The sequence below is a fragment of the Antechinus flavipes genome, chromosome X, assembly GCF_016432865.1.
Source record: "Antechinus flavipes isolate AdamAnt ecotype Samford, QLD, Australia chromosome X, AdamAnt_v2, whole genome shotgun sequence".
Lineage (NCBI taxonomy): Eukaryota > Metazoa > Chordata > Mammalia > Dasyuromorphia > Dasyuridae > Antechinus > Antechinus flavipes.
This window is the reverse complement of record NC_067404.1, coordinates 81,446,296-81,459,536: the sequence shown is the minus strand read 5'-3', so window position 1 is coordinate 81,459,536 and position 13,241 is coordinate 81,446,296. Positions and strand designations below refer to the sequence as shown.

General features: G+C 47.4%; 1 protein-coding gene across 33 annotated transcripts in view; it reads left to right on the top strand.

Moving 5' to 3' along the window:
* Positions 1–13,241, top strand: part of LOC127542558 (uncharacterized) — a 41,967-nt gene that overhangs the window by 20,836 nt on the left and 7,890 nt on the right. For 8 of the 33 annotated variants that reach the window (XM_051968238.1, XM_051968240.1, XM_051968244.1 and 5 more), the window contains 25 exons: positions 115–180; positions 710–761; positions 1,746–1,811; positions 2,334–2,386; positions 2,564–2,629; positions 3,050–3,090; positions 3,262–3,327; positions 4,422–4,473; positions 4,645–4,710; positions 5,945–5,985; positions 6,157–6,222; positions 6,632–6,683; positions 6,855–6,920; positions 7,455–7,503; positions 7,675–7,740; positions 8,272–8,324; positions 8,502–8,567; positions 10,499–10,596; positions 10,717–10,782; positions 11,317–11,368; positions 11,545–11,610; positions 12,002–12,054; positions 12,231–12,298; positions 12,834–12,885; positions 13,062–13,127. In XM_051968238.1, the coding sequence (XP_051824198.1) occupies positions 725–761; positions 1,746–1,811; positions 2,334–2,386; positions 2,564–2,629; positions 3,050–3,090; positions 3,262–3,327; positions 4,422–4,473; positions 4,645–4,710; positions 5,945–5,985; positions 6,157–6,222; positions 6,632–6,683; positions 6,855–6,920; positions 7,455–7,503; positions 7,675–7,740; positions 8,272–8,324; positions 8,502–8,567; positions 10,499–10,596; positions 10,717–10,782; positions 11,317–11,335 (1,089 nt within the window). In that variant the 5' untranslated portion in view covers positions 115–180; positions 710–724 and the 3' untranslated portion in view covers positions 11,336–11,368; positions 11,545–11,610; positions 12,002–12,054; ... (1 more) ...; positions 12,834–12,885; positions 13,062–13,127. Of the gene's footprint in view, positions 1–114; positions 181–709; positions 762–1,745; positions 1,812–2,333; positions 2,387–2,563; positions 2,630–3,038; positions 3,091–3,261; positions 3,328–4,421; positions 4,474–4,644; positions 4,711–5,227; positions 5,281–5,457; positions 5,524–5,944; positions 5,986–6,156; positions 6,223–6,631; positions 6,684–6,854; positions 6,921–7,454; positions 7,504–7,674; positions 7,741–8,271; positions 8,325–8,488; positions 8,568–9,049; positions 9,145–9,270; positions 9,337–9,718; positions 9,822–9,947; positions 10,009–10,498; positions 10,597–10,716; positions 10,783–11,316; positions 11,369–11,544; positions 11,611–12,001; positions 12,055–12,230; positions 12,299–12,833; positions 12,886–13,061; positions 13,128–13,241 lie in introns of those variants that run through there. The other 25 variants (XM_051968267.1, XM_051968270.1, XM_051968265.1 and 22 more) reach the window with 15 other exon arrangements.

Here is a 13,241-nt window from a genome sequence, read left to right as displayed (position 1 = left end):
AGCCCAGCGGGGGTTCTCCCTCCCAAGCTAGATCTTAGCCATTGTGGTGGGTGTGGGAGGGATCTGGAGGAACAAGACCAGGTGCCTCCTTACCAACACAGGCCTAATTTGCAGAGGGTGCGGTGGTGGCCTTCACCTGCACAGCAGGGGGTCCTCCTCCAAAGACAGCTCCAGGACATGGTGAGTGATTTCTGAGTAGCCCGAAATGCAGCCCTTTCTAAAACCCCACTTCTCAAAACAAGCAAGGGGAGACACTTAGGGAAATAATGGGACTTTTCCTCAGGCAAACAGCATGGGGAAGAGAGAGTTGGAGAGAAATACTTAGGTGTCCTCTGAGGTTTCCTGTATCATATACCAATTCTCCTCAACATTGTGGTCTGGAACCCCAGATGGAAATTCTACACAAATACCTCTCTATAGAGACCTTCCTCAGAATATATAAATTGGAAATCTGGGAAAATCTTATGTAGAACAGCAGGGATTCCTCCTATACGGAAAACTCCCGAATATAGACAACCATACAGAGTCCTCCCTAAAACACCAGCTCTCATCCATGGAGGACAGAGATACTTGGGAAAATAAGAGAATTCCTCCCGAGGGAAACATTATTTTGGTTTTTTTTGCATAGGCATACTAAGCCAGTTCTCATGTACAATTTGAGGGTCCATAGCATCACAGCTCAAAATGTTCCCTATGTTCTTCTGCATAGGTCTCCCTCTGACACATGGATTGGAAAACCTGGGAAACCATCAATAGTACAGGTAATCCTCCATAGTCAAAGAACCTAACTGACTGGTGGCTTGAAGAAGGGGTAAGTGAAGCAGCCCAGCAGGGGTTCTCCCTCCCCAACTAGATCTTAGCCATTGTGGTGGGTGTGGGAAGGGATCTGGAGGAACAAGGGCAGGAGTCTCCTTACCAAAACAGGCCTAATTTTCAGAGGGTGCGGTGGTTAGCCTTCAACTGCACAGCATGGGGTCTGCCTACAAAGAAGCTCCGGGACGTGTTAAGTGATTTCTGTGTAGAACTAAAAGCAGCCCTCCCTAAAAGGGCAGCTCTAAAGGCAAGGAAGGATAGACACTTAGGGAAATACTGGGGCTCCTCCCTAGGGAAAAGGCATCAGGAAAGGGAGAATTCGAGAGAAATCCTTATTTCTCTCCAGCATATACGAGTTCTCATCAACACTGTAAGTTCCAGAGAATCCCAGCTGGAAATTGTGCACAAATGCCTGTATAGAGCTCTTCCTCAGAATATAGCAATTATAAATATGAGGAAATCATCTGTAAAACATCAGGGAGTCCTCCTATAAGGAAAGCTCCGGAACATGGACAAACAGAGAGAGTCCTCCCTAAAGCAAGAGCTCTCATCCATGGCGGACAGAGACACTTAGGGAAATAACAGAATTCCTCCCCAGGGAAACTCAGTGTTGGGGGAAAAGTCTCACCTGCACAACAGGGGGTCCTCTATACTAGTTCTCATCTACAATTTGAGGGTCCAGAGCATCACAGTTCAAAATTGTTCTATGTTCAATTGCATAGGTCTCCCTTGGAACACACTGATTAGAAAACCTGGTAATGCTCCATAGTTAAAGAAGCTAACTGACACTTGGCTTGAGAAGTGGGGGAACTGAAGCAGCCCTCCAGGGGTTCTCCCTCCCAAGCTAGATCTTAGCCATTGTGTTGGGTGTAAGAAGGGATCTGGAGGGAGAAGAGCAGAGGTCTCCTTATCAACACAGGCCTAATTTTCAGAGGGTGCTGTGGTGTTCTTCATCTGCACAGCAGGGGGTCCTCCTCCAAAGACAGCTCCAGGACATGGTGAGTGGTTTCTGAGTAGCCCGAAATGAGGCCCTCCCTAAAACCCCACCTCTCAAGGCCAGGAAGGGAAAACTTTTAGGGAAATAATGGGGATCCTCCCAAGGGAAAGAGCATTGGCAAAGGAAGAGTTGGAGAGAAATACTTACTGTACTCTAGGGATTCCTCCATCATATACAAATTCTCACCAACATTGTGAGCTTCCAGAGAGCCCCAGCTGGAAATTCTCCTCAAATGCCTCTATAGAGCTCTTCCTCAGAATATAGCAATTAAGAGGGAGTCCTCCTATAAGGAAAGCTCCCGAACATAGACAAACTTAGAGAGTCCTCCCTAAAGGAACAGCTCTCATCCAAGGCAACAGAGACACTTAGGGAAATAACAGAATTCCTGCCCAGGGAAACTGTGTGTTGGGGGAAAAGTCTCAGCTGCACAGCAGGGGGTCCTCCATACTAAGCCAGTTCTCATCTACACTTTGAGGGTCCAGAGCATCATAGCTCAAAATTTTCCCTATATTCCTCTGCATAGGTCTCCCTTGGAACACGTTGATTGTAAAACCTAGGAAAAATTCAATACAACAGGTAATCCTCCATAATCAAAGAAGCAAACTGACACTTGGTTTGAGGAATGGGAGAAATGAAGCAACCCAGCAGGGGTTCTCCCTCCCCAGCTAGATCTTAGCCATTGTTGTGGGGGTGGGAAGGGATCTGGAGGGACAAGACCAAGGGTCTCCTTATAAACACGGGCCTGATTTGCAGAGGGTGCAGTGGCAGCCTTCACCTGCACAGCAGGGGGTCCTCCTCCAAAGACTGCTCCAGGACATGGTGAGTGATTTCTGGGTAGCCTTAAATGCAGCCCTCCCTGAAACCACAGCTCTCAAGGCCAGCAAGGGAAAACTTTTAGGGAAATAATAGGGATCCTCCCAAGGGAAAGAGCATTGGGAAAGGGAGAGTTGGAGAGAAATACTTACTGTACTCTAGGGGTTCCTCCATCATATACAAATTCTCACCAACATTGTGAGCTTCCAGAGAACCCCAGCTGGAACTTCTCCTCAAATGCCTCTATAGAGCTCTTCCTCAGAATATAGCCATGAGAAATATGAGGAAATATTCCTCCCCAGGGAAACAGTGTGTTGGGGGAAAACCCTTAGCTGGATACCAAGCCAGTTCTCATCTACAATTTGAGGATCCACAACATAACACCTCAAAATTTACTCCTTATTCATCGGCATAGGTCTCCCTCAGACACGCAGATTAGAGAACCTGGGAAACATTCAAGAGAACAGGTAATCCTGTATAATCAAAGAAGCTAACTGAAAACTGGCTTACCTAAGTGGTAAGTGCAGCCCAGCAGGGGTTCTCCCTCCCAAAGGAGATCTTGGCCATTGGTAGCTGTGGGAAGGGAACTGGAAGGACAAGACCAGGGGTCTCCTTACCAACACAGGCCTAATTTGCAGAGGGTGCGGTGGCGGCCTTCATCTGCCCAGCAGGGGGTCCTCCTCCAAAGACTGCTCCAGGACATGGTGAGTGATTTCTGCCTTAAATGCAGCCCTCCCTGAAACCACAAGCTCTCAAGGCCAGCAAGGGAAAACTTTTAGGGAAATAATGGGGATCCTACCAAGGGAAAGAGCATTGGGAAAGGGAGAGTTGGAGAGAAATACTTACTGTACTCTAGGGGTTCCTCCATCATATACAAATTCTCACCAACATTGTGAGCTTCCAGAGAACCCCAGCTGGAACTTCTCCTCAAATGCCTCTATAGAGCTCTTCCTCAGAATATAGCCATGAGAAATATGAGGAAATATTCCTCCTCAGGGAAACAGTGTGTTGGGGGAAAACCCTTAGCTGGATACCAAGCCAGTTCTCATCTACAATTTGAGGATCCACAACATAACACCTCAAAATTTACTCCTTATTCATCGGCATACGTCTCCCTCAGACACGCAGATTAGAGAACTGGGAAACATTCAGAGAACAGGTAATCCTGTATAATCAAAGAAGCTAACTGAAAACTGGCTTACCTAAGTGGTAAGTGCAGCCCAGCAGGGGTTCTCCCTCCAAAGGAGATCTTGGCCATTGGTAGCTGTGGGAAGGGAACTGGAAGGACAAGACCAGGGGTCTCCTTACCAACACAGGCCTAATTTGCAGAGGGTGCGGTGGCGGCCTTCATCTGCCAGCAGGGGGTCCTCCTCCAAAGACTGCTCCAGGACATGGTGAGTGATTTCTGCCTTAAATGCAGCCCTCCCTGAAACCACAGCTCTCAAGGCCAGCAAGGGAAAACTTTTAGGGAAATAATAGGGATCCTCCCAAGGGAAAGAGCATTGGGAAAGGGAGAGTTGGAGAGAAATACTTACTGTACTCTAGGGGTTCCTCCATCATATACAAATTCTCACCAACATTGTGAGCTTCCAGAGAACCCCAGCTGGAACTTCTCCTCAAATGCCTCTATAGAGCTCTTCCTCAGAATATAGCCATGAGAAATATGAGGAAATATTCCTCCCCAGGGAAACAGTGTGTTGGGGGAAAACCCTTAGCTGGATACCAAGCCAGTTCTCATCTACAATTTGAGGATCCACAACATAACACCTCAAAATTTACTCCTTATTCATCGGCATAGGTCTCCCTCAGACACGCAGATTAGAGAACCTGGGAAACATTCAAGAGAACAGGTAATCCTGTATAATCAAAGAAGCTAACTGAAAACTGGCTTACCTAAGTGGTAAGTGCAGCCCAGCAGGGGTTCTCCCTCCCAAAGTAGATCTTGGCCATTGGTAGCTGTGGGAAGGGAACTGGAAGGACAAGACCAGGGGTCTCCTTACCAACACAGGCCTAATTTGCAGAGGGTGCGGTGGCGGCCTTCATCTGCCCAGCAGGGGGTCCTCCTCCAAAGACTGCTCCAGGACATGGTGAGTGATTTCTGCCTTAAATGCAGCCCTCCCTGAAACCACAGCTCTCAAGGCCAGCAAGGGAAAACTTTTAGGGAAATAATGGGGATCCTACCAAGGGAAAGAGCATTGGGAAAGGGAGAGTTGGAGAGAAATACTTACTGTACTCTAGGGGTTCCTCCATCATATACAAATTCTCACCAACATTGTGAGCTTCCAGAGAACCCCAGCTGGAACTTCTCCTCAAATGCCTCTATAGAGCTCTTCCTCAGAATATAGCAATTAAGAGGGAGTCCTCCTATAAGGAAAGCTCCCGAACATAGACAAACTTAGAGAGTCCTCCCTAAAGGAACAGCTCTCATCCAAGGCAACAGAGACACTTAGGGAAATAACAGAATTCCTGCCCAGGGAAACTGTGTGTTGGGGGAAAAGTCTCAGCTGCACAGCAGGGGGTCCTCCATACTAAGCCAGTTCTCATCTACACTTTGAGGGTCCAGAGCATCATAGCTCAAAATTTTCCCTATATTCCTCTGCATAGGTCTCCCTTGGAACACGTTGATTGTAAAACCTAGGAAAAATTCAATACAACAGGTAATCCTCCATAATCAAAGAAGCAAACTGACACTTGGTTTGAGGAATGGGAGAAATGAAGCAACCCAGCAGGGATTCTCCCTCCCCAGCTAGATCTTAGCCATTGTTGTGGGGGTGGGAAGGGATCTGGAGGGACAAGACCAAGGGTCTCCTTATAAACACGGGCCTGATTTGCAGAGGGTGCAGTGGCAGCCTTCACCTGCACAGCAGGGGGTCCTCCTCCAAAGACTGCTCCAGGACATGGTGAGTGATTTCTGGGTAGCCTTAAATGCAGCCCTCCCTGAAACCACAGCTCTCAAGGCCAGCAAGGGAAAACTTTTAGGGAAATAATAGGGATCCTCCCAAGGGAAAGAGCATTGGGAAAGGGAGAGTTGGAGAGAAATACTTACTGTACTCTAGGGGTTCCTCCATCATATACAAATTCTCACCAACATTGTGAGCTTCCAGAGAACCCCAGCTGGAACTTCTCCTCAAATGCCTCTATAGAGCTCTTCCTCAGAATATAGCCATGAGAAATATGAGGAAATATTCCTCCCCAGGGAAACAGTGTGTTGGGGGAAAACCCTTAGCTGGATACCAAGCCAGTTCTCATCTACAATTTGAGGATCCACAACATAACACCTCAAAATTTACTCCTTATTCATCGGCATAACGTCTCCCTCAGACACGCAGATTAGAGAACCTGGGAAACATTCAAGAGAACAGGTAATCCTGTATAATCAAAGAAGCTAACTGAAAACTGGCTTACCTAAGTGGTAAGTGCAGCCCAGCAGGGGTTCTCCCTCCCAAAGGAGATCTTGGCCATTGGTAGCTGTGGGAAGGGAACTGGAAGGACAAGACCAGGGGTCTCCTTACCAACACAGGCCTAATTTGCAGAGGGTGCGGTGGCGGCCTTCATCTGCCCAGCAGGGGGTCCTCCTCCAAAGACTGCTCCAGGACATGGTGAGTGATTTCTGTGTAGCCTTAAATGCAGCCCTCCCTGAAACCACAGCTCTCAAGGCCAGCAAGGGAAAACTTTTAGGGAAATAATGGGGATCCTACCAAGGGAAAGAGCATTGGGAAAGGGAGAGTTGGAGAGAAATACTTACTGTACTCTAGGGGTTCCTCCATCATATACAAATTCTCACCAACATTGTGAGCTTCCAGAGAACCCCAGCTGGAACTTCTCCTCAAATGCCTCTATAGAGCTCTTCCTCAGAATATAGCCATGAGAAATATGAGGAAATATTCCTCCCCAGGGAAACAGTGTGTTGGGGGAAAACCCTTAGCTGGATACCAAGCCAGTTCTCATCTACAATTTGAGGATCCACAACATAACACCTCAAAATTTACTCCTTATTCATCGGCATAGGTCTCCCTCAGACACGCAGATTAGAGAACCTGGGAAACATTCAAGAGAACAGGTAATCCTGTATAATCAAAGAAGCTAACTGAAAACTGGCTTACCTAAGTGGTAAGTGCAGCCCAGCAGGGGTTCTCCCTCCCAAAGTAGATCTTGGCCATTGGTAGCTGTGGGAAGGGAACTGGAAGGACAAGACCAGGGGTCTCCTTACCAACACAGGCCTAATTTGCAGAGGGTGCGGTGGCGGCCTTCATCTGCCCAGCAGGGGGTCCTCCTCCAAAAAGTGCTCCAGGACATGGTGAGTGATTTCTGTGTAGCCATAAATGCAGCCCTACCTGAAACCCCAGCTCTCATGCGTAGCAGGGGGAGATGCTTAGGGAAATACTGGGGCTCCTTCCTAGGGAAACAGCATTGGGAAAGGGAGAGGTGGAGAGAAATACTTACTGCACCCTAGGGGTTCCTCCATCATATACCAGTTGTCATCAATATTGTGGGGTTCCAGAGAACTCCAGCTGGAAATTCTGCACATGTCTCCATACAGACGTTTCTCAGAATATTTCAATTGGAAAAAAAAGGGAAATCTTCTGTAGAAAAGCAGGGATTCCTCATACACGGAAAGTCCCTGAACATGGACAAACATAGAGGGTCCTCCCTAAAGCAACAGCTGTCATCCATGTGCGGGCAGAGATACTTGGGAAAATAACAGAATTCCACCCTGGGGAAAGACTGTCTTGGGGGGAAACCCTTAGCTGGATACTAAGCCAGGTCTCATCTACAATTTCAGTGTCCAGAGCATCACAGCTCAAATGTTTCCCAACATTCATCTTCCCAGGTCTCCCTCAGACAAATTCATTGGAAAACCTGGGAAACAATCAATACAGGTAATCCTCCAGAGTCAAAGAAGCTAACACTTGGCTTGAGGAAGGGGTAAGTGAAGCAGCCTAGCAGGGGTTCTCCCTCCCAAACTACATCATAGCCATCGTGGTGGGTGTGGGAAGGAATCTGGAGGGACAAGACCATGGGTCTTTTACTAACATAGGCCTAATTTTCAGAGGGTGCGGTGGCAGCCTTCACCTGCACGGCAGGGGGTCCTCCTCCACAGACAGCTCCAGGACATGGTGAGTGATTTCTGTGTAGCCCTTAATGCCGCCATCCCTAAAAGCCCAGCTCTAAAGGCAAGGGAAATCTTTTAGGGAATAATGGGGTCCTCCCAAGGGAAACAACATCATGAAAGGGAAAATTGGAGAGAACTACTTATTTCTCTCCACCATATACCAGTTCTCATCAACATTGTGGGGTTCCACAGAATCCCAGCTGGAAATTCTGCACAAATGCCTGTATAAAGCTCTTCCTCAGAATATATCAGTTACAAATATGGGGAAATCTTCTATAGAACAGCAGGGATTCTGCCTTTAAGGAAAGCTCCCGGACATGGACAAACATAGAGAGTCCTCCCTAAAGGAACAGCTCTCGTCCAAGGCAGCAGAGACACTTAAGGAAATAAAAGAATTCCTTCCCAGGGAAACTGTGTTGGGGGGAAAAGTCTGATCTGCACAGCAGGAGGTCCTCCATACTAAGCCAGTTCTCATCTACAATTTTAGGCTCCAGAGCATCACAGCTCAAAATTTTCCCTATATGCATCTGCATAGGTCTCCCTCAGAACAAATGGATTGGAAAATATGGGATACATTTAATAGAACAGGTAATCCTCCATAGTCAAAGAAGCTAACTGACACTTGGATTGAGGAAGGGGGTAAGTGAAGCAGCCCAGGAGGGGTTCTCCCTCCCAAGCTAGATCTTAGCCATCGTGGTGGGTGTGGGAAGGGATCTGGAGGGAGAAGAGCAGAGGTCTCCTTACCAACACAGGCCTGATTTTCAGAGGGTGCCATGGCAGCCTTCATCTGCACAGCAGGGGTTCCTTCTCCACAGACAACTCCAGGACATGGTGAGTGATTTCTATGTAGCCCTAAATGCGGCCCTCCCTAAAACCCCAGCTCTCAAGGCAAGCAAGGGGAGACACTTTGGGCAATACTGGGGCTCCTCCCTAGGGAAACAGCATCAGGAAAGGGAGACTTGGAGAGAAATACTTAGCTGAACTCTAGGGGCTCCTCCATTATATACCAGTTCTCATCAACATTGTGGGGTTCCAGACAACTCCAGCTGGAAATTCTCCACACGTCTCCATACAGACATTTCTCTTTATATCAATAGGTAAAAAGGGGAAATCTTCTGTAGAAAAGCAGGCATTCCTTGTATACAGAAAGTCCCCAAACATAGAAAAACAGAGAGTCCTCCCTAAAGCAACAGCTGTCATCCATGTGCGGGCAGAGACACTTGGGAAAATAACAGAATTCCACCCTGGGGGAAGACTGTCTTGGAGGGAAACCCTTAGCTGGATACTAAGCCAGGTCTCACCTACAATTTCAGTGTCCAGAGCATCACAGATCAAATGTTTCCCAACATCTTCCCAAGTCTCCCTTATAAAAATTGTTTTCAAAGAAGCTAACAAGCTTGAGGAAGGGGTAAGTGAAGCAGCCCAGCAGGGGTTCTCCCTCCCAAGCTAGATCTTAGCCATCGTGGTGGGTGTGGGAAGGGATCTGGAGGGACAAGACCACGAGTCTTTTTACTAACATAGTCCTAATTTTCAGAGGGCGCCTTGGCAGCCTTCACCTGCACATCAGGGGGTCCTCCTCCACAGACAGCTCCAGGACATGGTGAGTGATTTCTGTGTAGCCCTAAATGCAGCCCTCCCTAAAAGCCCAGCTCTCATAGGTAGCAGGTTGAGACCCTTCAGGACATACTGGGGAATGTTCTAAGGGAAACAGCATCGGGAAAGGGAGAGTTGGGGAGAAATACTGACTGCACTCTAGGGGTTTGTGCATCACATACCAATTCTCATCAACATTCTGGGTTCCAGAGAACCCCAGGTGGAAATTCTCCACAAATCTCTCTCTATACAGACCTATACAGATTTGGAAATATGGGGAAATCTTCTATAGAACAGCGGGGCGTCCTCGATAGAAAGCCATTTCACATCTACAATTTTCAGGTTCAGACCATCATAACTCAAAATTTTCCCTATATTCATCTACATAGGTCTCCCTCTGACAAATGCATTGGAAAATGTGGGAAACATTTAAAAGAAAAGGTAACCCTCCATTTTCAAAGAAGCTAACTGACACTTGGCTTGAGGAAGGGGGTAAGTGAAGCAGCCCAGCAGGGGTTCTCCCTACCAAAGTAGATCTTGGCCATTGTGGTGGGTGTGGGAAGGAATTTGGAGGAACAAAACCAGGGTTCTCCTTACCAATACAGGCCTAATTTGCAGAGGGTGCGGTGGCGGCCTTCATCTGCCCAGCAGGGGGTCCTCCTCCAAAGAGTGCTCCAGGCCAGGGTGAGTGATTTCTGTGTAGCCCTAAATGCAGCCCTTTCTAAAACCCCACTTCTCAAAACAAGCAAGGGGAGAACATTAGGGAAATACTGGGGCTCCTGCCTAGGGAAACAGCATCGGGAAAGGGAGAGTTGGAGAGAAATACTTACTGCACTCTAGGATTCCTCCATCATGTACCAGTTCTCATCAACATTGTGGGCTTCCAGAGAACTCCAGCTGGAAATTCTCCACATGTCTCCATACAGACGTTTCTCAGAATATATCAATTGGGAAAAAAAGGGAAATCTTCTGTAGAAAAGCAGGGATTCCTCGTATACAGAAAGTCCCCAAACATGGACAAACATAGAGAGTCCTCCCTAAAGCGACAGCTCTCATCCATGTGCAGGCAGATATACTTGGGAAAATAACAGAATTCCTCCCTGGGGAAAGACTGTCTTGGGGGAAAACCCTGAGCTGGATGTTAAGTCAGGTCTCATCTACAATTTCAGTGTCCAGAGCATCACAGCTCAAATGTTTCCCAACATCTTCCCAAGTCTCCCTCAGAAAAATTGTTTTCAAAGAAGCTAACACTTGGCTTGAGGAAGGGGTAAGTGAAGCAGCCCAGCAGGGGTTCTCCCTCCCCAGCTAGATCTTAGCCATTGTGGTGGGGGTGAAACAGGATCTGGAGGGAGAAGGGTCTCCTTACCAACACAGGCCTAATTTGCAGAGGGTGCAGTGGCGGCCTTCATCTGCACAGCAGGGGGTCCTCCTCCAAAGACAGCTCCACGACATGGTGAGTGATTTCTGGGTAGCCCTAAATGCAGCCCTTTCTAAAACCCCTTTTCTCAAAACAAGCAAGGGGAGACACTTAGGGAAATAATGGGACTTTTCCTCAGGGAAACAGCATCAGGGAAGGGAGAGTTGGAGAGAAATACTTAGGTGCACTCTAGGGTTTCCTGCATCATATACCAATTCTCCTCAACATTGTGGGGTTCCAGAGAATCCCAGATGGAAATGCTTCACAAATCCCTCTCTATAGAGACCTTCCTCAGAATATATAAATTGGAAATCTGGGAAAATCTTATGTAGAAAAGCAGGGATTCTCCTATACAGAAAGCTCCCGAATATAGACAAACACAGAGAGTTCTCTCTAAAGCACCAGCTCTCATCCATGGAGGACAGAGATACTTGGGAAACTAACAGAATTCCTCCCCAGGGAAACATTATTTTGGTTTTTTTTGCATAGGCATACTAAGCCAGTTCTCATGTACAATTTGAGGGTCCATAGCATCACAGCTCAAAATGTTCCCTATGTTCTTCTGCATAGGTCTCCCTCTGACACATGAACTGAAAAACCTGGGAAACAATCAATAGTACAGGTAATCCTCCATAGTCAAAGAACCTAACTGACTGGTGGCTTGAAGAAGAGGTAAGTGAAGCAGCCCAGCAGGGGTTCTCCCTCCCAAGCTAGATCTTAGCCATTGTGGTGGGCGTAAGAAGGAATCTGGAGGGACAAGAGCAAAGGTCTCCTTACTAACACAGGCCTAATTTGCAGAGTGTGCGGTGGCGGCCTTCAGCTGCACAGCAGGGGGTCCTCCTCAAAAGACAGCTCCAGGACATGGTGAGTGACTTCTGAGTAGCCCTAAATCCAGCCCTCCCTAAAACCCCACCTATCAAGAGGAGCAAGGGGCGACCCTTAGGGACATATTGAGGATCCTCTGTAGGGAAACAGCATCAGAAAAGTGAGAGTTGAAGGGAAATACTTAGCTGCACTCTAGGGGTTCCTCCATCATATGCCAATTCACAAAAACATAGTGAGGTCCAGGAGAATCCCAGATGGAAATTCTCCACAAATACCTGTATGGCGCTCTTCCACAAAATATATCAATTATAAATATGGGGAAATCATCTATAGAACAGCAGGGGGTTCTCGATACTAAGCCAGTTCTCATCCACAATTTCAGGGTCCAGAGCATCGCAGCTCAAAATTTTCCCTATATTCATCTGCATAGGTCTCCCCCAGAACAAACGGATTAGAAGACTTGGCAAACAATCAATAGAGCAGGTAATCCTGTATAGTCAAAGAAGCTAACTGAAAATGGCTTGTCAAAGGGGGTAAGTGAAGCAGCCCAGGAGGGGTTCTCCCTCCCACACTACATCTTGGCCATTGTGGTGGGTGTGGAAATGGATCTGGAGAGACAAGACCAGGGGTCTCCTTACCAACACAAGCCTAATTTGCAGAGGGTGTGGTGTCCGCGGCTTTCATCTGGACATCGGGGGTCCTCCTCCAAAGACAGCTCCAGGACATGGTGAGTGATTTCTGTGTAGCCCTAAATGCGGACCTCCCTGAAACCCCAGCTGACAAGGCGAAAATGGGGAGATCCTTAGGGAAAAACTGGGACTTCTCCATAGGGAAACGGAATCAGGAAAGGGAGAGTTGGAGAGAAATACTTACTGCACTCTAGGGGTTCCTCCCTCACATACCAATTCTCAAAAACATTGTGGATTTCTAGAGAATCCCAGCGGGAAATTCTCCACACATGTTTCTACACAGACCTTCCTCAGAATACATCAATTGGAAAAATGGGGAAATCTTCTGTAGAACAGAGGGGATTCCTCATATAGGGAAAGTCATCGAATATGGAAAAACATAGAGAGTCCTCCCTAAAGCAACAGCTCTCATCCATGGAGGGCAGAGACCCTTAGGAAAATAAGAAAATTCCTCCCCAGGGAAAACAGTGTGTTGAGAGAAAACACCTAGCTGGATACTAAGGCAGTCCTCATTTAAAATTTGAGGGTCCAGAGCATCACAGCTCAAAATTTTCCCTATATTCATCTGCATAGGTCTCCCTCAGACAAATTCATTGGAAAACCTGGGAAACATTCAATGGAACAGGTAATCCTCCATAGTCAAAGAAGCTAACTGACACTTGGCTTGACCAAGGGGGTAAGTGAAGCAGCCCAGCAGGGGTTCTCCTCCTAAGCTAGATCTTAAAAATTGTGGTGAGTGTAGGAAGGGATCTAGAGGGATAAGACCAGGGGTCTCCTTACCCACACGGGCCTGATTTGCAGAGGATGCGCTGGCGGCCTACATCTGCACAGCAGGGGGTCCTCATCCAAAGACAGCTCCAGGAAATGGTGAGTGATTTCTGTGTAGCCCTAAATGCAGCCATTTCTAAAACCCCACTTCTCAAAACAAGTAAGGGGAGACACTTAGGGAAATAATGGGGCTTTTCCTTAGGAAACAGCATA